Source organism: Tachysurus fulvidraco, chromosome 14, assembly GCF_022655615.1.
Source record: "Tachysurus fulvidraco isolate hzauxx_2018 chromosome 14, HZAU_PFXX_2.0, whole genome shotgun sequence".
NCBI lineage: Eukaryota > Metazoa > Chordata > Actinopteri > Siluriformes > Bagridae > Tachysurus > Tachysurus fulvidraco.
The window spans coordinates 10,604,363-10,631,000 of NC_062531.1; the positions used below are offsets into that span (position 1 = coordinate 10,604,363).

At 38.0% G+C, this 26,638-nt stretch overlaps 1 protein-coding gene across 3 annotated transcripts; it reads right to left on the reverse strand.

Moving 5' to 3' along the window:
- Positions 1 to 486: 486 nt before the first annotated feature.
- Positions 487 to 26,301, reverse strand: eps15 (epidermal growth factor receptor pathway substrate 15). Of its 3 annotated transcripts, none has more exons than XM_027166550.2 (25): positions 26,022 to 26,297; positions 21,429 to 21,470; positions 19,626 to 19,715; positions 18,694 to 18,741; positions 18,521 to 18,616; positions 18,280 to 18,342; positions 17,983 to 18,108; positions 17,693 to 17,752; positions 17,297 to 17,497; positions 15,412 to 15,557; positions 14,702 to 14,855; positions 13,993 to 14,078; positions 11,853 to 11,925; positions 9,821 to 9,982; positions 9,226 to 9,423; positions 8,420 to 8,788; positions 8,240 to 8,311; positions 7,689 to 7,806; positions 7,522 to 7,566; positions 7,099 to 7,445; positions 6,862 to 6,934; positions 6,607 to 6,677; positions 6,371 to 6,503; positions 5,587 to 5,753; positions 487 to 2,977 (listed from the first exon to the last, which is right to left on the reverse strand). In XM_027166550.2, exons 1-25 carry the CDS (start codon positions 26,046 to 26,048, stop codon positions 2,837 to 2,839), a joined length of 3,108 nt encoding a protein of 1,035 aa, XP_027022351.1. In that variant the 5' UTR covers positions 26,049 to 26,297; the 3' UTR covers positions 487 to 2,836. The 3 variants fall into 3 exon arrangements, with proteins under 3 accessions (XP_027022351.1, XP_027022352.1, XP_027022353.1); XM_027166551.2 differs by having other exon boundaries at positions 8,420 to 8,782; positions 26,022 to 26,296; XM_027166552.2 differs by lacking the exon at positions 5,587 to 5,753 and having other exon boundaries at positions 26,022 to 26,301.
- Positions 26,302 to 26,638: the final 337 nt, after the last annotated feature.

The following is a 26,638-nucleotide window of genomic DNA, read 5'->3' on the forward strand; positions in this document are numbered from 1 at the left end:
TTATATGTGGTACTTTCCACAGCAATCCCATGTATCCCTAGGCTGTCTAAGACTGATAATATTACAATGGCTTTCTGTTCATTTGGATATTTCATGTAGAGATGAATCTTTGGATATAAATCATTGTTCTACAAATTTGCTCACGCAGATATAAAACGATTTAATCTACAGAGCAGTTACCTTACTTGTTCTACTGTATTATAATGATCTCTTTCCCACCACAGAGTATTTATATGCTAAGCGTTATTGCATACAAAGGGGTAAATGTACAGTTTAGTTACTGTATACTGTATATTAATTTTGTGACCTATAGCTCATCAAATTCTCAGCTGAATATCTACAACAGTGCTTACAATTAAAATATAATCAAACTGGGTATCTAAATGTTGACAGTATTGTAGGAAAGTGAACGTTTTGCTATTTCTTGTATGTTTTTTTTTTAAAACTATTCCTCTTTACAGTTTGAAGAACAGGGAACATCCAAAATTTTGAAAGGTTCATATTTATTCTTTAGCGTTAATTACATGTTATTTAACATGTTTAAACATCTGTCCTTATTAAAAGGGACACGTTCTGTAAAGTTAAAAAAATAAAATACATTAAGCCAATTTTAAAAAGTCTGTAGTACACCAATACACGAGTGGTTTAGGATAAGAAGAGTTAAAGGCCTATACATACATACATACATACATACATACATACATACATACATACATACATACATACATACATAATGAGCAAAAGCACAGATAACTTTGACAGAACTTAGAGAAGCAGTTACAATTAGAAAGCCAAATCTTTCCTTAAAACATGCAAAACAGCAATATGTCTAAAGCAATATGCAATACTTAAATCTGGTTTGAAGGGTATAATGCAGTGTTCATAATGCTCATGAAAACATCTGCTATTGGGCAGAAAACTGTGTCAGGGTAACTTGTGCTTTATTAAAAATACCTTCTTATTCCTTTTCTAATAGACAGACAGAGACAGATCCTCACCAATGGAAATATATGAATCATAGGGACATTCTTGATATCCAACATGTGACATTTGAAATGTCCAAAAAAAAAAACAAAAAAACAAACAAACAAACAAAAAAAAAAACAAGGGCTTTTATCTGATACAAATTACAGTGTGCAATGCTTTCATATGTAGAGAATGAATGACAAAGTGCATCTATTGTTCTTCTGGTCACTTAAGACTTTAGAATGTAGACAATTGCATTGGGGTCAAACCTAAAGGACAGACGCAGAGGATGGTTTAAAATGCAAACCAGTGCTACAGAAGTTCACTGTGTTCTGATAACAGTAACCTACTCAGACGTGACTGAAATGGTACAAGACATTCATAATTCCTACAACACTTAGATTGTATAGGGTCAATATTTATTTATAATTTTTTTTTTTGGTTTAGTGTTTTTTTTTAATCTATTCATTGCCACACTGACATCAAAAGAAAAACTCTCCTTAATTTGACAGTCTTAGACATATTGCACAATCATTCCTTCTTTTAGCCTTCAGCAACTTAAGAGTATTGTGGTTAGAAAATAGAGAAGTTAAAAAAAATGTAGGAGGCATTTCAACACAAATCGGTTTTCCTTGGTTTTAGAGATTGGAAACCATTTACTGTCTGTTTTTATATATTCATTATTTCTTGAATGCCCTACTGCCTCAGACAGTAGTGTCATCTTTTCTCACCAAGATATAAGATACTTTTGCTAATATTATGTATGAAGGATATGCTTTGTGAATCATACACGCTTATAAATGGATATTTATATACTGTATATTTTCAAATTCTCATATGTAAGGAGGACTAATGGACTGTTAGATCATTTGGAAACCTGAAGACGACCTGAAGACATTCTAATTGGGTTGTGAATGTCATATGAGAAAAACTTCTCCCACAAAGAACTTTTTACTTTGAGAGTCTTAAAAATAATTTTAATCAGGGGTTTGAGTGAGTGTTCTTCTAAACAGAATCCTATATAGTCAGTGAAGTGCCCTGGCTTCAACAGTCAATTGTATACACAAAAGCAGTCCAGGACAAACATTTATACAGGAGTCTTTAATGATTTCCCTGTTTAAAATGTGTTGGATCCCAACCTGCCTTCTGTAAACTAGTTTAAGTTCAGGGCATATTGTATACCCAAATAGTGTGTACTGACTGACAACTCCTGACATTCTATTACATCATTTCAATTGTTTTGTGTTGTTATGAAAGATATCTATTTGCACTTCTATAAACATATTACCACTAATTTTCTATTTATGAACAGTGCACTTTCACTGACAATTTCTTCCACCAGCGCTCCTAAATACAACCTCAAACTATTCTGTAATTAACACATCACCCAAATTAAACCCAGCAGTTTTAAAAGGGCTGAGTTTTTTAATGTCAAACCTGTTAAATTGTCCCTATACATTTGCACTTAAATCAACTGACAATCCACTTCAATGACATGAACGATAGCAATTGGAGAAAGTGTGTTAATATGCCAGTGACACTTCATAGTGGCACACATTTGAGTTAGAAATATCAATTTATATAAATCTTTGATTTTTTTTTTAACACAAGGAAACACATCGCAACAAAGTAGCATACCAAGGGTTGTGTTTTAGTCCTTCACCTTTATACCACTTCTTCCCCAAAAACCACAGGTTTCAGGAGAGTCACTGGCAACATGGAGATGATATACTGACACATAAAACTGGGATGGGGAGGGATTTTTGGACTATACTAAAACTAGTGGGATTGTGAAATCCCAGCACCCGTAAGTTTAGCTTTTCATCCTTTCCTCTTCTTCCTCGGCAGTGAGGTTCAGGGCTGGTTCTGGTCAAGAAAGTTCCGATTTGCTGAGTGCGATAGCCAGCTCCAGATCCTCCTGCTCCTGCTGGGTGAGTCGGGCCACACGCTCCCTCTCCTCTCGCTCACTCTCCCTCTTTGCCCATTCTATCATGTCCTCTTCTGTGGGGTACTGTTCCACACACAAAAAACAATAAACCAGAAATCAGAAAATGTTTCCGCAAACAAGATGGATATCAATTGATATTGGTAATCTACACGATAAACTGTGTAGGTCATAAATGCGTATCAAAGCATTTGTCACCACCATCACAGTTAAATATAAATCTGTTAATCTTTGTATAAAAAACCTTTTGTATTATGTTTATGTTCTGTAAAGCTGCTTTGAGACAATGTCCATTGTTAAAAGTGCTATAAACATACATTTGAATTAGACTGACTTGAACCAGTAGTCATGTTTGTCATTTCATAACAAACACATACCCTAGATTTTATCTATAAATTAATTTTTTGGATAAAATTTTAAACTTTCATGTGCTATAGCAGGGGTATCCAATCTTATCCAGAAAGGGCCAGTGCACAAATACGTTTTCATTCCAACCAAGCCGAAGTCACGCCTCATAGTGTTTTGAAAGCCAAGATGTACTAATTAAACAGGCGGAATCAGGTGTGGTTCCTGCTCGATTGGAATGAAAACTTGAACTCACACCAGCTCTTTGTGAATAAGATTGAAAACCTGTGTGCTAAAATTATTAGAGCCCATGAAGGCCCAGCAATACTTCTAAACAAATAAGAATCAGTTGTGTGTGTTTTAGTTTAGGAGGAAAAAAGCTGCAGAATCTTGGGAGAAAAAAAAAACAATTATCAAAAGTACAAGTTGAAAAATATTCAGTGTTCCATAAACTGTGAAAAAAAAGTTTTTGAGGCCAGTAAAAAAAAAAAAAAAAAAAGTTTGTTAAAATAATTTCATTTCAGTGTTCACAGTTAAAGTCTGAATGCAGCAGGCAAATATCTTTAAGAGGATCTCTAGTGGTAGTTCCACTGCAGATGCAAAAATCGAGTCTATAAATGACCAGTTGTTTTGAGCCATCAGGCATGTCATTAAAGGATATGTTGTATAATGTTATAATGTTTTTAAAGCTAAATTACACAGACATTAACAATTACTCCATTTGTTATTATTTATAATTAGCATTTTTTTTTTTTAAGTTCTCATATCCCATCCAATTTTCTACCAACACCTACACACTGCCGGCTAAATCTCTTCCTCCACTGACAAGGCATTATGTCCAGGTGTTTCCAAAACTTTCCAGAAAGGACTGGTGTGGGTGCAGGTTTTTATTTGAATCAAGAAGACAACACCTCTGCTTCCACCTGTTAATTCATTTATCTTTGCTTTCAATAGACTCAGGTGTGGCATCTATTTGGTTGGAATAAAATCATGTATCCGCACCGACCCTTTGTGGACAGGACTGAACACCCCTGCTTATGTCCATTCAAATAAAGCAGGTTTACATTGCAAATTCTACCCATGTACTGATATTAACCGAGTATATTGCAGTAGCATTATTCTCTAATACAGGAGAGATGATTTCAAATACATCTGATGTGCTTATTCTTGTTTACACTTGAAACGGCAGGGCTACACATACATTATCCATGCTGAGAAACTTAATACATGCAGTCCATGCACACAGAGACAGGATTAATGGTACAAAGATGGATGACACATACACCACATAAGCTTCAGGCACATTGTTTATAAGAAGCACACTAATGACTTTACCACAGCGTGTTACAACATATAAAACAGCTTTCGCAGTTAGATTGACCAGAGAGGATCTTCTGAGCTCAAGGACAGCCATAATAGACAACCTCTCACCACTGAGTAAAACCCCATATATCCAGGAGCACAGTGTTACATTGTTCACCTTTAATGAAGTTATGAAACTTGGACCATGCATTCTTAATGTATTCTAAATGACGGAGTATGACTCAAATATGTTATATAAATGAAATACAACTCGACATAGTTTTACAGAAACAATCTGTTTAAGTGGAACCAAAAGTTAACTAACTGAAAAAAGCTAAAATAAAGACAAAACAATAAGGAGCCACAATGATGGTGACTAAGCTCCTAATAAAACATTTTATTGAACATACTTCCTGTAGTTATTATCGCAAAATCCTGAGCTTCTTTATAGAGAGAGTAGTAGAGGAGGTGTGCCAAGTGCATGCTGGAAGTCATGAGATGTAGTGGCTCCATAATCAGGAAGCACCTGAGCCAATCACAGCTCAAAAAAGCTTATGTTATAAGAAGTAAGCAATCGAGATAGGTGGAATTGATTAGTGCATGCAGTGCAAGGTAAGAGGGAATGGTAGAACAATGTACATGCAGCATGAGCTCAAGCCCCCTGAACAATGGTAGAAATGGACACACAGTACGAGAATAAAGTAAAAATAGCCAGTAGGCAGCCCCACCTCTCCAACCACAGCCAGTGAGAATGTATGGGTCAGGTTGAACAATGTAAGATACACAAAATAAGGTAACACTGATATATGGATATAAATAATTTCTTATCTATCCATCTCAAGTCTATGTTTAATAACTTTTCATATTCATAGCCATATCAAATAAAATATGAACCATATCTGTTACATAAAACCTAAAATTTGAGAGGGTTGAGAGGCAAAGGCTGCCACTCGGCAGAGGTTAAAGGTGAAAGCTTAATGTCGCTACTGAGTTTCAGGAGGTGGAGAGGGGGCAGGGGAGGTGCTCACTTTGTCAAAGGTGGCAAATCGGTCAGGCTCGCGTGGGACTTGGGAGGGGGAAGAGGGAGCAAAAGGGTCTGGCACAGTGTCTTTAGCAGGAAGGGAGGAAAACTCCCCAATTCCACGCCTCTGAACTGAGTCTGATGATTCTGACCGGTAGATGTTCGACCGCTTACCTGTAGAATAGACCACATGAGACAGACACACACACACACCATATTGTGCATATGCATATTACTTAAAAGCAGCAGTGTGCCAACATGAGTTCACGATGACTATTTTTAGGGTGCTTTCACACCTGCCTTGTTTAGTTCGGTTGAATCGCACCAGAAGTGGACCAAACAAGCGTACAGAGACCTCCTTGAAGAGATTACAACCACGAACATAATTGCAGCGCGCAGTCGTCTCTCCATGGTGTACTGTATGATGTATTTTCCTCTTTTTGTTTACTTTTCGTTGAAATTTCCTGCACGTTTATTCTGACCAATCGAGAAGCAGTTTAGGAAATACGCTCAAAGACATGTGGTCAATGAGTGATGTGGATGTTATCACATGACTGCATTTTGGTTCGTTTCAACTGGTGCAGAACAGAACGATCAGTGTGATATGAAAAAAAACTGCTAAAAAGCTACAATGTATAATTTTTTGCTATTGGTCCGGACCAAATGAACCAAACTATAGGTGTGAAAGCACCCTTAGGGACAATGTTCTCATAAAAAGTTCCTGAGAGAGAGAGAGAGAGAGAGAGAGAGTGTAAAACAACAGTACTTCTTGTATTTCTCCCTGGACTCACCTGGTGGAGGAGGGGGTGGTCTGGTTGGAGTGCCAGTTTTGGGTGGTAATGCAGGAGGCACATCTAACTGGTTATCTTCCTTAAATAGATTCTTACTAAGTGCAATTGAGGCAAAGTGGTCAGCGCCATCAGACTGCAGGGCACATACACCAACACGGAATGAAAAAAAAAATGATCAGAACGATCAAAAGGTTCAGCAAATTATCCTCAGTCTACTGAAGAGGAATGCGATTTACCTTTTCCAAAGTTCTAAAATCTGCAAAACCTCCTACAAAGGACTCAGTACCAAATACTGTGGCAAAGGGATCTAAGAGAAAACACAGACACACAGATCATACACTTACAACACAAACACACAAAACTATATGTATTAGGCCATTTCTTAATTATATTTAATACAAAATGGAAGAATTAAACCCTCTGACAAATAAAATAAAAAAATACGTAAGTATAATAGTGTCTGTCTCGAGTAGAAGGCTGTCTGCTCTTACCAGCATCTGAGTCAGCCTTCACCACTGTTCCTCCAGGAGCAAATGGGTCATTAGCATCTGCTGGTGTTTCCTTCTAAACAACATAAATAATATAAGGCCATATTGTTACAGTGGGATCCGTTTGTAAAAACTCTAATTATATTCTGTGAAATACTAAACATTGGTCAGATGTGGTTTTCTGTAGGTGTATTTGTTAACAGATATTTTCAGTTCAATATAAATAATAAAAGTACTTACTGATGACAGCTCTGACCCAACGAACGGGTCATTCCCTGCCCCAGCTGATGAGCTGAAGGGATCAGAGTCATCAAGTTCATTAAGTTTGGAAGTGAATGGTGTGCTACCACTGCTAGAACTAAATGGATCCGCTGGCACTGTGTTTGATTTAGAGAACGGATCAGATGCAGCCGTGTTGTTGATCTGGAAGGAGAACAGGTCTGGTTCTGCAGAGCCTGTGTTTGAGCTGAATGGGTCAGAAGAAGCAAATGGATCTTCTGAGGAGAATGTGGTTGAGGAAGACTGCTTGAAGAAAGAGTCTGTGGCAAATGGGTCTGTGCCTTTGAAAGGATCACCACCAAATGGATCTAGACAGAAAAACAAATATTTAACTGTTGTGTGGTTTCACAATAAAAGTGTCAAAGCCAGGCATAGGCTGCTCACCTGAAATGTCTTTTGCAAAGGGGTCATCGCTTTTGAAAGGGTCACCTGTTGGAAATACAATATATTTTATATATTTACAGGAGAGACTTTTAAAGCCGTTTTTTAAAGCTCAATTTTCAGTTGATCGTTTGATCAAATCTGGTTGCATTAAAATACGAGTCTCTTACTGTCACTGAAGGGATCAGATGGAAAGAAGTCGACGGCAGGGACGGATGCTGAACTGTCACCAAGAGCACTTATGGGTTGGGATGACTCCTCCTTTTGCTCAGGAACTGGAGACTCCACCTACACATTATCCAAACACACATTCTGAATGAATCAGTAGATATTCTACATAACGGTGGAGCAACAACATTTTAATCTGCCAGTTTATCTGCCTTAACTTTTCAATTACTGAGTATTGAACAGATGTCCTTAAGCACAATTTGCCATCTCACCTAGCCTCAAATCTATTAATTAAAAAGACAGCAATATAAGATGATCTCCGACCACATATCAACAAGCTATGTGTACTTATTAAACTACATATATTGCATGTTATTCAATTCACAACTTATCCAGGAATTTTGACTTGCACCTGTTTGGCAACCTTTCACACACATTCTGAATAATGCTTGTGGGAACCATTTACATTTGTACTTCAAACATGTTCTGTAGGTTAGCTTAGACACTATTCTGACTACTGATTAACTATTAACAGTCCTTTATTAACGCTGACCTTTAAGGTGCTGCCCTGCTGTTTTATTTCCATTTCCTTTAGCCCCCATTCTCCAACAGGTAACGAACCTTCCTAAAAAACATAAAAGCAACACAATGCATTGCATTACATTCTGTTCAGTCCTTATGTTGATACAACACACATGCTATAAGTTTATTATAATATGCCATAATGCCTCACCATTTCATTCTGAGGCCAAGCTGCACCAAGAGTGCTGGCTGAGGACATCGTGCTGGTGAAGAGGTCTTCCACAGGATCAACTTTAAGCTCCTTAGGACTGAAAGACAGTTCTGCTGATTCTGTCTCAAGCACTTTCAGTTCCTGTGGCTCATCCGTGGGAGTGAGCTCTTCCTCCTCCTCCTCCTCCTCATCTTCATCTGGTTTCTTTGGAGAGTGTTCTGTGGGCTGTGGCCACTGTAGTGGCTTTGTCTGTTCAGTAGGGGGTGCTGCGCCATTGACAAACGGTGGCTCCTCTACTAAGACCTTCCAAGAAAGCTGGGCTTCAACCTCTCTTTCTTCTGTCTTAAGTTCAGCCAGTCGTTCCTGCATCTACAGCACACCCCACATACAGTGAAAAGAGATAGAAAAGCAAGCCACAGACACAATGTGATTGAAAAGGGGGGGGAAGAGCCGTTTATATGAGGAAATAAAGCCAAACCCACAGCAAGAAGCAAAGAAAAATGAACAGAGAGAGTGGGGAGTTTGGCGTGAGCTTATGAAAATAATGTAAGCCCAAAACAAGGGCTGCACAACAATGGATAAAATAATGATCATTAATTTCAGTTGACATTATTCACCAATAAAAGGAATACACTATGCTAAGAAAAAAAAATCACTTTAAGCTTGTCAATATTCCACTTTTCATGTTTGTAAAGCAAAAAAAAATCATGATCACATAAAAAATATATATATTTACACTAATATACAATACACTAATAATGATACGAAGATGAACAACAGACAGAAATCTGGGAAAGACGGCAAACCTGTGCAATCTGTGTGTGAGACTCTGTTACTGCATCCTGTAGAGGGCAGAGCTGATCACGGGCTGAGCGCACTTTCTCCCCCAGTGTGCGGCTCTGTTCCTGAAGAGAAAGCAGCTCCTCTCGTGCCCTTACCAACTCCTCCTCATAGTCTCCTATCCTCTGCTCCTGCTCAGAGTGCTCAGCCTGCAGAGACTGGATCTGTTCTCACACAGACACACACACACATATAGACAGACAGACAGACAGACACACACACACATACAGACACACACACACACACACACACACACACACATATACAGACACACACACACACAGACACATACAGACACACACACATACCCACACACACAGACACACACATACAGACACACACACACCCAGACACAGGAAAACATACACATTTAACAAATGACAAACAAAAAACACGATGTGATAAGGTACCAAAATGCACATCACGTTACACAGAAAACAAAAGCATTTGATTTTTAGACCAGACAAATGCTTGTGATTTGAATTGTGCATGAATGAGCTAGGAAGGGCAGTCAAAGCAGGGAGCACTGACTCATCCGTGCTCTCGCTTTCTCACACCCACCAGCTGGTTCTCCTGACTACACTGCTGGCGTATGAGCTTGAGCTGCTCCTCTAGGGACAACTTTTGCTCATCCAGTCTCTCCAGTGCTTCCTGCACCTCCTGTCGCTCTGCCTGTAGCTTCTGCAGCTCCTCACTCTCTTTCTGCACTTCATCCTGCAGGTCCTAAAAGCACCAAAAAAATATATATATATAATACAGACCTAAATATTTAAAAATGATCTCTCACAATGCCTGTAGAAAATGTCTTGGTCTTCCTTACAAAGGATGAATAAGCTTTCTTATACGTTAATTGATATAAATATTTGTACAAAACCGAGCAAGACAGGAGTTTCCTTTTCTCCCTTCTGTGTGTGCTTCCTCTATTCAGCCAAATCATCATGAAATGATTTCTTAGATACGATTTCTGTTCTTTGTTGATGCATTTCCTTCTGAAACAGGCGGTCAGAGTGACGGCATGTTGAGTTAACATGCGTGACTGACTAAATATCTTTCGAGATACAGCAAGCCCCTCCTGAACCTAAACAAACCTGAAAGTAACTTAGAGAACTTGCTAAATATAGGACAATATAGACATTAATCTGAATCATCACCAAACGTTACAGAGGAATGTTTTTCCACCCAGAAGAAATTTCCAGCTTTATCATTTTGGTGACTATAACACTAAGGGACAAAAATCTCTGAGACACCAATTTTGATAGCAAAGAAGTTCTTATTTGATTCCTCTTCAAATAACAAAGTACGCCTGTTTTAATAAAATCAATACGAATCATCAGATTCAATACAGAATCTGCATTTGATCCAGTTGATTTAAGGAGAGCCTGAAAAGCAGAGAGGTTTCTATAGCATAAACATGGCAACCCAACACAGAAATCTATCATTGCCTTTCAGCCAACCTCATTGTTTCAATAGCTGATACAAAATATTGTGCAGTATTATGTCTTTGCCTCGTGTGGAAACATGACGTCTCACCAGAGTTACTGGGAAGAATAATTCCTCCACTAATATTATTTCTTTAATTATGCTGCCTTGTTTCCAATCTCCTCCCTCTCAGGAGGTAAGGGATGGCCACAATGGTCATGTATATAAAAAAAATATACATATAATTTTCCCCCTATTAGGGTTTGTGAAATTGGGATAATTGGGCCCAAGAAAACAGCATACAGCATAACATAACCCCGCCACCGTGTGCCTGTGTCCATCCAACAGCGTTATCCAGGTGCCATAGCCTCTGTTGGTAATCGTGTATCTGTGCTTGGCTTTTGACATCCAGCGTTGCTAGCAATGGTGCACAGTTAGCATGGGGACTTGGCTGGGTCGTCAGCTACACAGGCCCATATACAGAAGACTGCAATGAACTGTGTGCTGTGACACACTGTCTTGGTCACCACTGTTGTAGCTGCCAGTAATTTGTCGCACTATGGCCCTGCCGTTGTTGTGAACAATGCACAACAGTCTCGCTCCCATCTGGCAATCAATCAGCCAAGGATGACACACAGCCGGATGACAGTTCATCGTTTGGCCATCGGTGCACCAACTTTGATATGCACTCACTACAGCGATGAGAACAAAATATTTCCATGTATGTATGTGTGTGTTTGCCTGTTCCAAAAGCCACTATTCTTCTTGTTCCATCGGTGTATTTTATGTATCAGCATCATTTTTAAAGGATAGTAAATTTTTTTATTGAAAGCAGAAGGAGGGAGAATCAAAGAATCAAGGAGGAATGACTTTGAAATCTGGTATAATGAAATAACGTTTAACTGCATGTAGTATACTACGTATCATTGTTCATTACGGTTACATAAACAAAATAATCGTGTATTTGTAACCAGCACTTGGTTCTGTCTTTTTCTACTCTACTGTATCCAAATTCCACAACAAAGCTGCATGGCAATAAAGAACTCTGAATCTTTAAGTAAACCAGTAAACACATTGAGAAATTGTGTTTCTTATTACACACAAAAGACAATTACGATAAAAGAAAACATCTAATATCTTCTTAGAGAGCAATTTAAGAAAACACACCACTTACCTGCACCTCATTGGTCCTCTGACTAACGCTTTCTTCCTTTTCCTTGATTTCTTGTTCCACAGAGCTTTTCTCCCTGAAAGACCAACAAAAGCAAGAGTATTTCAGTATCACAGCAAGAGATGGTACTGGTAGCCAAGTGGCCACCATCTGGACTGCGTCTTCCTCTAGTACCATGTCTGAATCTGAAGGCGAGAGTCTATGCAAGTGCGCTTCTAATATGGGTTGAATGAGAGAGGTGCCAAAACTGCACATGGGCAGATAGCTGTCTGGTGCTGACAGAGTAAGAAGGAAAGAGAGGGGAAAAGGGAGGGTGAGAGAAAGAGAGAGGAGTGGGTGCTCTCTCTTCTGACAGTCCTCTAGCATTCTCTTATTGTTTAAAAATAACCATATATCAGGTAGTTCCTCAAGGGATTTAAACAATTCCAGGGCACTACACACTAACAGTGCAGGGTGTGTGTGTGTGTGTGAATGAGCGTGAGAGAGCGAGCATGAGCGAGTGAGAAAAAGAGGGTTACTTATGGGTAGAGATTTAGGAGTTTCATGATTGACTTCCATTTCACATGAAGTTTTAATACAGAAATGCAGTGAGAAACATTCACTAATGCTAGGTTTTTATCTTCAATAAAAAGACCGCCCAACCATCAATTTTTGTAACTCGTATTGAGGCAGCTTCTGAGTTGTGTGATTCAAAGAGCACGGTTTCCGTTCTCGAACAAGTGCACAGATGCACTTCACGTGGCTTGGATTAACTTAATTAATTCCTTGCCTCTGTGTTGTTCTATGTAGCACCATGGTCCTCGAGAAACGTTGTCTTATTTCACCAGGTACTGCGTCAGCTTTATATGCTTGAAACGTCAATAAAAGCTTCTTTAGTTGCAACTTATTTGATGGGAAATCTTCACTTATAAGCATGAATGAATATTTTGGAGTGTGTGTGTGTGTGTGGGGGGTGTTTGTCCTTTTACTGGTTTTCTCTTGTTGCATTACTTTAATGAGAAGTCTCTCTCCCTCTCACACACAAAAATGAGTTGGACTAATATACAGAGAGGGAGAGACATGAAAAGGTGCAGAAACAAGTAAGAATTAGTCATGGATTAATAATAGTCATGATCTATAAAAAAAACCCTCATCCACCCACCTACTTTGTTGCAACACGAATGTGCACAGTTTAGAACAGTGTTACATTCACAAAAGCAGACTACGTTTGTTTTCCATCTCCTTTGTGTGAGGTCTCATCCATGGAGGAGGAGGAGCTGCTTACCTTTCTCCAGAGGTGTTTTGCTGCCGTGAACAAGTGAGGCAATCCCAAACAACATGCATCATTTTAGGTGCTTTGATCCATGCTAAAGAAGCCTGAATCCCTTCTCCTTCCACAAACTATTCACCTATCTTTCTCACTTGCCGTAGAAAAAGTACTTTCCAGTCTGTTCTCCAATTCCCTTAGTATCTTGCTCTCTCACTCCTTGCAGTCTCAGACAAGAGAAGTGGAGAAAGTAATCCTGTATTACCTGGCCCACTCCTCAAGAGTGAGTCTGAGGAAGCCTTGCACTTTCTCAAACAGAGAGCTTGTTTGTGAGCGTCCCTCCCCTTATGTTCCTCTTTGAAACTGGCCCTCAAGTGGTACGTGACCCTCAGGAGACTTGTTTCTCCCAAGAAAGCAGCGTCAACACGCTGAAACTGTGTGCTCCAGGCCTTACAAGCTTAGTTTTAGCACAACACACACATCGAGACACTGTTTATTCTTTGCAGTCACAGCCAGAGATCAGCATTTCACATGAGTCTGTGTTATTCTAGTGCCTATTCAAAGTAGGATGACATCACTCATAAACCCCACCCTAAAGATGCTGGAAAAGCAGCCAAAGTCATTTTCTCTGTTTTCCAAGTAATTATATCAGCAATAGTTAGATGTGTTTCTAACCTGAAATTTTAATAACACACCTACCTCTTTTGTAATTTGCAGCTCTGAAAGCTAAATGTACAAACAATATTTACGGTAAATAAATCAGTAGAAATAAAAGCCCACGAACGACCAATCAACTAAAAGAATAAACTATCAACTAAAATAATAATTCAAAAAAAGTTCAAATAACCCGATTCCAGCTTACAATACACCGTCCACAGTAAAACATGAACTCCTCACCTCTGCAGGTCCATAATCTCATTACTGAGGGAATCCAATTCTTTAATGGCAGAGAAGTCTGCAGTCTGACATGACAAGGCATTATTCTGCACAGGTAAAAAGAAAAAAATAATAGTGAGAGAAAAAGGAGAGAAGAGAATAAAAGGCTTATTTAAGCTCATAAAGCTCACATATAACAAAAGCATTTTGAACACGTTCTTCTTAACCCAATTAACTAAAGACAATAACATCTTCCATAAAACAAGAGCTTTGCAATGCAAAATGTTCACATACACACCCCAGGTGTAAAGTAAAAGGAGAAGAAGGAAGGACAGAACACAGTAAAAGGATATAAGGCTAATACTAACAACCTAACAAGATTAATCTAATGAAAGCTAATGAAATAGAAACGTATGAAAAGGCTCATTTATAAAGGTTTTTCAGAAAGGAAAGGAAGAAAAAAAATGCACCAACAAAGAGAGAATTAACAGACTCACACAGACAGGCAAACAGATAAGACAGCAGAAAGCTAGAGAAAAAAAAAAAGACCATAGAAAGGAAATGCATGATTTGTAGGATGACAGATTTAATGTTACATTTTTATTATTTTTACATGCCCCCTAATTCAGTTCGACACAGCCAATGTCATGATTCTTTATCTTCTATGAGTATTAAATAATACAAAAAAAAAATTTAATATGCAAAGCAAAGGAATGGGCTGGGGTCTTACCTGCCGTGATAGCCTATCAGAGGGAGGAATCATCTCTGGAGAGAGAGTTTGGGGTGGGTCAATGCCTCTGGAAAGTTTCTGATTGATTAAATATAGAGCCAACGCAAACTGCTCTCTGGTCAGTTTTCCAATGTCTCCAATGTCACAGAGCTCCCTGTTCAACATAAAGAGCAAGCATTGCAAATGCTTGTGTATCAAAAAATAAGGCAATAATTTGTCCGTACAACCACAGGAGATGGAAATGTATATGAATGGAGAAAATATTACCCAAATTTGCACACGTTTACTTTTCTGGTACAGCAAGTTTTGATTCAAAATCACCCATTTTTGCTCGGCATGTGTTCAACTTCAAGGTGGCAGAACTGTTTTAACTGTTCTATGTTGATGCATCTAATAAAGAAAGGTTCATCACCCCAAATATATAGGGGTCAACTTGAACAAAATGAACATTTTTAATAAGTAGTACTTTACTCTGACTGACAAATAGGGAAAAAGCACTGACTCTGTATGCCCATCTGTAATTATGTGTACGGTGTAGCATTATGTCACCACAGCAATTAATTCGTACACTTCTGCTAAAGGTGCTAATCGTGTATGGATCAGGCCAGAAGCTAAGACACTACATACTAATTTCACTAGTCAGACTAATTCACAAACCACCACAGTCTTATTCAACATAGCTCTGATAACTGCTGTTTGAGTTGCCTCACCATATTCGAGCAAGTGTGGCAGAGGGCAGTCCTGTCTTTAGGAAGATGTCCCTCACCTCCGGCCCAGACACCAATCCGTCCAGATCACCGTCGGTCTTTGTAAACAACTCATCATACTTAGCCTTATCGCCAGGAGACACAACCCACTGAAATCACACCGAAAGGGCAGTGAGACAAACAATTTAAAGAGCAAATTTGGTTTTGGGAACAGCACCAGACAGGACAGACAAGTTCTCCAGAGGATGGTGTGACCAGCTGAGTTTACCATCCACACTGAGCTCCCTGACCTGGAGTCTATGCAAGCGGTGCTGGATCAAGGCCAGGAACATAGTGATGAAAATGGACTCTTTTCTCTATTGTCTACAGGGAAGTGCTTCTGTAACTTGAACACAGAGAGAATGAGGAGGAGCTTCTTCCTGCAGGCCATTCAGGCCCTCAACAAGGAGAACACCTAGAGCCTGAACCATTTCTGGACCTTTCAAAACTACCACAACTCCCTCTACCTCGGCCGGACTTTTACACAATGCTACGTCTACATTTTGCATATACAATATATATGACGTTATGTTCACATATTCACAAACATCATTCATACTCATATTCAGTTACTACTGCTACTTTTATATCATTTATCTCTTCTTTTATTTGTATCTAACTTGTTCTTTATTTTTTATTCCTTTACAGTATTTTTATTCTCCATCTTAGTGTAATTTGCTATTTTTATACCGAGGCCAGCAGTGTTGAAGTATTTTTACTTCGTTACATTACGTTACTGTACTTAAGTAAAAATTTAACGTATCTGTACTTTACTTCGCTATTTAAATTAGTCAACTTTCACTTTTACCCCACTACATTTCCTAGATAAAATGTACACTTTTACTCCGCTATATTTCCACTAAGCGTCTTCGTTAAATCAAAATCAAAAGAAACGTGTGCGACTGCAATAAGGGAGGTTTGGCGAATCACTGCTCCTTGATTGTATTACGCTCCGCATGCTGTACGGAGAAGCACAGGTACGCGCAGCGTGCACGCACAGTCAGAGCTGGAGGCATTTATCTATAACGGCGGCAACCAAAAGCAGTGAAATGTCACTATTCTTATTACCAGAGTTGATAGCACAAACAAAATATTAATGCAATATCAATACTAAATAAAAATAACATTTATTGATTTGGTCTTTGTCTTGTGAATATTTGTTTATTAATGACTGCATTCATTGGACACACTGTAGAGAATGCACACATACATGAACTGATTTGATCCAAGACTGGCATCATGACATCATGCATAAACTTTTGGTGTCCACTTTTGCCATTTAATAATACCATAACTTTTGGCTTACTATGTAGTCATATAATATATAATATAAAACTCTTCTTGTTTTAAATTCTCACTGAGGGCTAAAACCCCCTAAAGATGAACCGCCCCTGCTCTTATGCCTACCGAAAATCACTGAAATTTTACTTTTTACTTTAAATACTTAAGTACATTAAATATCAGAAAATTACTTCTGATACTTAAGTACAGTATATATCAGATACTTTAAGACTTTTACTTGAGTAATATTCTAAAAGGTGACTTTCACTTCTACCAAAGTCTTTTTCTAGTAAGATACTTGTACTTTTACTCAAGTATTGCTTTCTAGTACTTTATACAACACTGGAGGCCATTCATAAAAAGCATTTCACTACATGTTGTACTGTGTATGATTGTGTATGTGACAAAATTTGAATTTGAAATTGGAATACAGTGATTCAAAATAGCGACCCTGGGGCTATAAGGCAATGAAACAATCTGTCACACTACCCTGGCTCATTTTTTCCTATTTTAAACAGTGTTCATTTTTTAAATTGTTTAAGCTGTAAATGATTATATGACTGCTGACCTGTGGAGGTGTGGGTTTAGCTGGCAAAGTTTGAGAACCAGAGTGAGTCGAACTCCTTTCTTTGAGTGATGGTGGTGAAGGGAGGAGTGGCATGACAGGAGGCGAAGTCACTTTTTTCCTTTTCGATGGTGGAACCAGTGGAGGCAGAAGAACCATGGGTACAGGCTCATTTTCAAGAGCTCTATACACCAAATACATTGCCTGCAAAACAAAGCATAATTAAAGCAATAAACAGTTTTACCATTGTAACGGTTAAATAATCAAATAGAAAGCAATTGTCTAGACTCTAATCTCTAAAATCATACCACCTCAGTTTGTGGATGTTCACTAGAATTATGGGTAAGAAGTGTTTTTAAGAGTGTACACATGCAATGTTTCGATTAGCAAAGGACCCACCACTGCAAACTCATCTTTATCCAGCATTCCATCTCTGTCTATATCACTAAGCTCCCAAACCTGGAACAGAGGTTTACATCATAGTTCGTCATCATAGTTCGGGGCTGAACATTGAAACAAAACAAGCTCAAGTAATAGTTACAAACCAGGATACAGTAGTGGTGAATACTGCCACCTGGAGGCTAAAGCTCCAAATACATGTTCCAGACTAAGAGGAGAAATTTCATGCCTGTGTAGGCATCACCAAAACAAAACCACCGCCATGAATTCAGTAAACTATTGTGGCTTACCCTGCCAAGCACATCTACAGGGAGCTTGGAGTTCAGCAGCACTGGTTTGACCTTGTCTCCTGTGAGCATGCCACCCACCGGGGAGAGACTGTCGAAGATGGCATCGAATTTCACCTTTTCCTCTGACTATAAGCAAACATTCACAAACAACCACACACAAGTACAGGTGCATACTTAATTCTAATACCAGATTAGAAAAAACATTAAAAATACAGTATAACTAAAAAGTTACAAATGGATTAATGAAATAATTTTGTCATTTTTTATTGACTTTTAAAAGCTTTGATCAGATCTAACCTTGACTATCCATGCACTGTCAATGGGTACACCTGCTGAGAGGAGAGGACTGGTTGTGTCATGCTAGCCAAAGAAAACAGAGAAAGGAAATATTACCTCACATATACATAAGGAATTCCTGTTTAAAAGATCATTTCTGCAAAGTAAGCTAAATTGTTCATGAATAACGTGTTTAATATCATAACTCATCAAGTTTTCAGGGTGTGGTGAAACACAATTCGACAACAAGACTTCGACTTACAAACACTGGCGAAGGCACAGCCACGCTGAGGCTTTTGTGGGCAACCTCAAGTCCATTCTGAGCACATGCCACCAATCGTAGTGCAACAAAAAATTGCTAGAAAGACAACGTACATTAGTTTATCCATGGTTAAAGTATTTAAGACTTCCTAATTATATAACAAAAATAGAGACCTGTTTGTTCAGAAAGCCTTTGCATTCCGAATCTGATAAGTCCCATATCTGAAATAGAACAAATAAGATAAATCAAAAGAGTGACAAAAGAGGAGTAAAGGCCATAATTTCATGTATACAATGCAAATAACCATGAAATAATAAACACTGTTTTGCCACTCATCACAGAAATATATATATATTTAAAAAATTTTATTTAATTAAAATAGTCATGAGAAAAAGAAAGTATCCCGCCTGTTTTAATTACCATGAAGTTCATCACTCTCAATGATGGCAAGTTTCCCAGGTTCTGTGGCTGTAGAACCAGCATCGTATCAACAGTTGGCATGAGTTGTTTGTGGTGTACACTGTATTCAGTTTTTGTGTTAGAGGTAGATTTAATAACCCTTAAAGTGCTTCTCTGAGGTCATGGCTGATGACATTTTTTGTGACATGATGTAGACACCTACCTAAGTGGTCCAGAACCTCAAACTGCCCAAAGGTTTTGCTCTTATAGAATAACTCTCACTTCTTAACGATTAAATAATATAGTGAATTTCATTGGTAAGACCCATCTGATAATTACTGCATGGATATGAAAGTAGGGTGTATATGGTTTTGGGGGTCTGATTACTTATTGAAATTGAAGTTATTTGTTTGTTTATAGATTGTTGTTTAGCCCCACATTTCATATTTTATATAAACCACATAGGATCAATGGATTATTTTTCCTCATCACTATATAAACAAAAAATTACAAGGTAAAAATCTGACATGAGTACATTATTGCTTTTCTAAATGCATCCAGCTATAAGTGCAACATAATCATGTAAACCCGGTGAAGTGTCCTGGGAGCAAAGGTTCTGCTATATCCTGGCATATTTGCATCAATTTATTGACCTTCACATCCCACAAGACTGCTTGAAATGGTTATATATTTGTAATGTGTTTACCTTGCCAAGGACCAGGTCTGAAAGTCCAGACCTTTTCAAGAACAAGGCTGCGTCAGTGGCTGCTACTCTCCCACTGCTAGATGGATCGACCTGCACACAAGCAGAGACACCGAACTGAGGAGGGAATGGTGTCACATACTGCCTCTTTTCTCTCATATAGTGGCTTTAAAAAATTAGAAAACTCTTTCACGACTCAGTGGTCAAACATTCAGCAGATATCCCCATCAACCGCACAGTCTTAGTTGAAAGTACATATGTGGTTCTGAAGGGTTCTGTTCCATGGAGCTCATTTCTGTGCTAGAAAAATGTAAAGCAAATCTGAAACGAACAAACTAACCAAAACCACTGAAGGATAACACTGTAAATCATTAAGCCTTGATTTAAAGGATTTTAACTACATTACATAAGACTTGACTGTGCCAATTCTTTAGTATACTGATATGACAGTAGGCAGGAATATATTCAAATAATATTTTATTTAAAATTTTCAAAAAAAAAAAAAAAAAAAAAAATTTGGCATGCTGTTACAAAAAAAAAAAGGGAACGATGTTTCATCTCTCAATGCATGCATCAAATTTTACACTGGTAAAATACTTCAACACACCCAAATCAATTTAACAGCTAAATTCTTTAGAGGTGAAAATGGGTGTGTTATTTTTAGGATGACGTGAAGTGTGCTGTAATCTGTTGATCTTTTGCTGTATTCAGTATAATAAAAGCATTTGTCTGAAAACAAATAATTTCAGATAGGACACAGAGATGTGTTATGGGAAATCTTTACCAGGATGGATAAAGGCCATACTCACTGCTGTCTCATTCTCACTCAGCAGTCTGAGCCATAGCATGACCACAGGTCATCATTTATTCAATGAATTATTAATTTGATGTGGCCTCTTATTACAGAGACCATGTTACAGAAAGGATTGGTTCAAAGACCTGAATCCACAGATCATGGGATGATGATTTCACTCACCACAGCTATCTGATTCCTTTGTTGTAAAATACAGTGCAAATATGCAACGTAGCTCAACAACAATACAGAAAAATATGAGGCTCATTTATCTATCTTTTAGTAAAGTTTTATGTAAATAAATATGTTCTGGCAGATTTCCAAACAATTTTTAAACACCAAAGTTCTTTGTTCTTGCTTGTGTATATTGAGCAGCTATAAAGTGCAAGGCATGTTCCTGCTTCAGCTAATTTGCATGTAGTTATTCCCATAAAATGTTATAAAAGGTAAAGTGTGCTAAAGTTAATGTTGCTCACTTCTATGCCAATGAAAATAGTTTCAAATGTATTATACTTTTATGTGTTTAATATGTGCTTAATCTTCCATTAACTCGGGCATGTGTTATGACCTAAGGCAATACAGACCGACTCAACTTCCTATTATATGCCCGCAAAGCTTTTGTTAGAAATGAACCATTTGTATTTTTATGCATTTGTGTTATTTTGCTTTGTGATCTTATTTATTTGTAAATTTATTATCATAATATAGAACAACTTATTCACAAACTGCTCTCGATGCTATTCATAGTTACTGGACAAGCATGAGAACTTGTATTTGATTGAGACGACAGAGCACTCACGTATGCCGCAATATAATGTTCAGCGTTTCTAAGTAGTTAGTCAGTCTTGTTGTGTAAATTCACATATACTCAGGAGTAGGATACAAACAATTATCCAAATTTACAGGATATAACATAAATACCAAACTGCTTGTATAACACTCATACAAAATATTTTCGCATAAATCTGTTCATATTCAGCTTGATAAATGTGGCCCACTCTCTCTGTCCTTACCTGTCGATAGTACTTGTCGTACACAGGGTTTCCACTTGAAAGCTGTACAAAAAAAGAGAAAAGATTATCAGTCTAAGGCAATAAAAAGGTTTGCTCCTTAGGGAAGTGTATGGCAGGCATAATCCTGAGATGCAATGCAGAGCTTTCTTTTTTAAACGTCATTTTGATGTGCGTGTCTGTCAGAAGGACTGCAACATAATCAGGAAACAGAAAAAAACAGGAAGGCCATCTGGCAACCAGATGAGTGTGTGTGAATTTTTAAAAATGTTCAACAAGGCCTCACACAGACAAATGTAGAACCTTCTGATACAGAAAGTAAAAATCTATTACAAAACTAATTTGCATGTAAATAAAATGATTCAGTAATTTGGTATAACCTACTTGAACTCTTTTATGCACACAATCTGAGCCAATATTAAGATAATTATTACTAACATTGATCCAGCTTTTAAGGGATAACTGTAAAATGATACTGACAAATGATTTGTATGATTGCTGATATTTTTACCACTTTTTATTACATTCAGTGCAAAAAGTGGACATAAAATATTATATCAAATATAAAATGTGACGATTAGTGATCATCTACAAGATTGATCCTTTCTAGTCTAGTATAAATTAGCAATATCTGTATTATTAATGTCACAATTCCAAGTCCAATTAATCTATATTTGGTTCAGTAAGAGCAGTCCTGAGGAACCTCACAGTAATAACATAAACCTGTTACATCTAGGCTATGACATTTTATCCCATTCGACTCGACCAGTCAAATCCATTACAAATTACATTTCCGGAGCTGCTCTGGCAAAATAAATTCAACTCAGATAGCAGCTACAACCTTTGATGAAAGTGAAAGAACAGCAAGTCTACACCTCAGCTTACTATTAATACATCCTCTTGTACATATTAGTGTCATACAGGTGTGTTGGTCTGGGGAAAACCAATTAGATAACACTAAGTAAAGTACAGAAAACAGTCCAAAGTTTGTAAATCTTAAGACAACATAATTAGACGCTAAACTGTTTTATTTATTTTACAACCTTGTATAAGTTTCCTGTCTACAGAGTACATAGACAAATATCCTGCCAAGATGATGTTTTCATTGCTAACTTGCTCCTCAATTGTGCTTTCCAAATAAAGAATGTGACGTCTGGATAAGATTCTAAGATTGAGTAATTGGAACATGCACCATCTGTCAAAATATCTATGATGGACATATGCCGCCTTTAAAACCGTAAAGATAGCAGCTGATGAAGTTGTTATTTTTGAATAATAATCACTTAATCACAAATGTAAGAGTGATGAGCTTAGTCATAAGACACCTATTCGGCTAAGAAAAGCGTGCAGTATTCAAAAGTAGGCCTATTAAATTTTAGAGGTCAAAACTATAAATATTAAATGTGAAAACTTAAGCAGATGAGGGGTTTTCTCAGGCCACCACACAAAGTTAGTAAGTATAGTCTAATAATGAACAGTTAGACATGCTAAATCTGCATATAAACAGTAGCCAGTGTGACAGCTGAACATTCTGCACTGCATTACTTTCTTATAGCAAGCCTCCCTGACCAACATCTGAACACAATCCCAGCTGCTGATTTCAGCCCCAGAAGCTCTGTCTCCCTTCAAGGGTTTACTGATGCATGCTAAAGTGTTTCTGGCAGCCAATATTTTGCAAAGAGAACAACCAATTTCCTTTTCATGCTTAATACACAGCAGACCTTAGAAAAACACGTAACACAAAGATTTCAAATATAATTTATAATATTTTTATAATTTGTGAGTATAGCACAGACACACTTTCATCTTCAGATGCCGTTATAATCGACATATTTGTGCACAAAATAGAAGCCTTATACTTGACATCATCTATTTTAATCTGTGTGTGACCTTTGCCTAAGCATGACATATACACGGTTGGCATTTTAAATGAAAAACATGAATAAATAAACGATCAGTGCAGAGGTTCATGATTGAGCAATTCAGAAATTATGTACATCATTTGCCATGGTCTTTAGTTGAACACCTATGTATAAGATTTTGGAGTGAGGTGTAAACAGTGCTCTTCACCACCTCCAAAAAACACAAACCAACAAAACCATTCCTAAGACTAGAATACCACTTGGTAAGAAGCTCTGAAGTTGTTCTGGTGGCTTGTGGTAGCTCAACACCTTAGCAAAACACTAAGATGTTTTTCCCTCTAATGTGCCACCTGGCTGTATATCCACCTAATGAAATGCCAAAAGACAGACAGCATGTTACACCAGACACAGTAATACACTGGACCATTATTACACCACATTAAAGAATGCATATCGCTTCAGTCTGGAAAGGTCTGAAAGCCACAACAACTACAAGACACCATCCCTCAGTGGCAAATCAACAACTTGCTGAAGATTTTTTTTTTGTAAATTCGAAACACAAACGCTCTGACCATCTCTTCACACAACCTTTAACACCTTCAGTAACCTTCCTCTATCCCCCTCTCCTGCACGCCAAATCAGTGAGGATGATGTGCGCCAGGTCTTGAGAAAGAAAGAAGAAATGCACCAGCATATTTCTGCATATTTCTGACAGATAGGCAGCAGCTCGTGAGACTGGGGAAATTCATGTCAAACAACCACTCCACCAACACTGGCGGCCCTCAAGGTTGCGTTCTCTCCCCACTGCTCTTCTGCCTGTACACCAACACCTCTAATGACCCCTCTGTCAAGCTACTGAAGATTGCAGGTGACACTACAGTCATCAGCCCCACCAAAAACAAAGACGGGTCTGCCTACAGACAGGAGGCAGACTACTTGGAGTTCAATACTCTCAAAACAATGGAGATGATAGTGGACTTCAAGAGGAAGTCCCCCTCCACACACTCACCATCATGGACGGCACTGTGGCTTCATTGAATACATTCAAGTTCCTGGGCTTTACCATCTTCCAGGAACTGAAGTGGTACACTCAAATCAACACCATTGTTAAAGGCCCAACAAAGGATGTACTTCCTTAGCCAGTTGAGGGAGTTTAACCTGTCTCAGGAGCTTCTGAAACAGCAAGTCTGTTCTACGTACATCAGTAACTGTCCGGTTTGGCTCGGCTACAAAATCATACATCAGAAGACTACAGAGAATGGTTCAGACTGCTGAAAGGATTATTGCTGTTCCCCTGGCCACCCTTCAAGAACTGTATATATACAGAGTGAGGAAAAGGGCTCAGAAAATAACTCTGGATCCGCTTTTTGAACTTTTACCATCTGGCAGGCGATACATAGCCCCAAACACTGGGCCACGAGAACAGTTTCTTCCCCAAGCAACAACAGTGGGCAATAATCTATTTATTTGTTACCTCCTCCCTTCTAGTACATCCCTGCATCTCGTTCTATTCCATTCAATTCTATCATCTATAGCACAATTGTACATACAATTAGTTTATTTTTCAGTTTATTTTTTTTGTCTATTTGTATTTTTATTTATTTATTTATTTTAATTCTCATCTTATTTTTATTGTCTGTGTTGTCTCTGTGCATACTTGGCCCAAAAAAAAAAATTGCTTCTGATTGCACTTTAATTATGTATTCAGTTCCCTGAAGGCAAGTTTCACGTCTAATTAGCATATTAACTAGTATTTTCCAAGTAAGAATCTGTGTATAACTTCAAATTAGAAACGTGTAAGAGGCGGTCGTCCATTTACTACGAGTTTGTGAGAAGTGTACTTGTCTAGTTAGCCATCGTAAAATAATATTGAATACAGGCTACAGGTTAGCATGTGTTGATTAGCATCCTGCAGCAAAAACGCTACCCTGCTAGTAGGCTAGATAATCTGTAAAAACTCAGTTAAAAGTTGTTTAACGATATTTAAAATAAAAAACAACAACACAGCAACACGTTTCACTCAGGTTTAGACACATCTTTAGACACACAATCACAAGATTGTTTTTTCATCGACACCAGAAAGCGAAAACTAGCTAGAATTCAAGTCACAGCTTAAAGCAACAACTTCCTCTTGGCTCCACATTTAAAATCCTGTAACCAAAAAAGCTCTGTGGAGACGTTTGACTGCCTTTCCGACAGATTTGACATCACTGACTACACTATTTACCGAGTAATAAACTTCTTAAGAAAAGAAATAACCTTTTTTCCCCACACTTTACAAATCTTTTATTTGAGTTTAACCGCCGTGTGTCGGACATAAAGCCAAACTGCTCCTGCCGTTGCTAACGTTACACACTTTCTACCACCATAAAACGACGTTCTGTCACAATTCGCGGTATTTTAAAGTTAAAACTTCTACGTGAATTAAAAACTAAAGTCATACTGCATTGATCGTACAATGAAGGGCAAGGCAAATACTTCTAAACCGTTTTTAAAAGTGACACAAACTAGCAACGCCCTTTTCGCAGTCCCTAAAATTAGACAGAAGGCTAAAGCTAGAAACTTTTCCCCCCAAAGCACTGAATCTATATAGCTTCAAAACACACACAGCATGACAGCGACAACTTTAAAACTCATGTACTGCGCATCAGCGAAAAGATATGTTTATAACGTTAAGTAAAAAAGAAAAACAACTCGATAGAAATGTTCCATTTGAATGCAAAACCATGGTTACCTGAGTCAAGGAAAGACTGGCAGCCATAATGTTTCAGTTCCCACTAGTCCATCCTACGCTCAGCGATAGGCGATGAGGCCAATAAAGGTACACAGAAAACCCGGAGCTGGAGTTCTTTACTATACTGGATTACAACAAGATCTGGATCTGGACTCAGATCTAGTGCAGATCTGACGATTAACTATAGGTTGCCATTTGTAAATTTGTTAAAGAGCCAAGCTGGATAAACAGGTAGAACATCAGATTGTTTTTACCAGCTGACAAGCTTTTTGTGAAGTTGGAGGAAACTGGAGAACTCGTATTAGAAAAATAATTTAGCTGAGATTCAGAATCAGAATTTAGACTCTGGTATAAAGTCTGAAAGCACAACGTTATTTGCAAGATTTTCTTTCATCTAATAGATTATCTTTATGCCATATTTAAAGCTGTGGCCACAAAAATCAGGGAGACCCCTGCTGGGTAAATAGAAGCCTTAATAAAGAGAACACAACAACACAATGTGGTATGAATGATCAGTAGCATTGAACCCAGACTCCTAAAGGGTTCTTCCATTTATCCCCCTGGGGCAACGCTTAAAGTCTGAGTAGCACCCAACAATGCAAGGGTTTACCATTCAG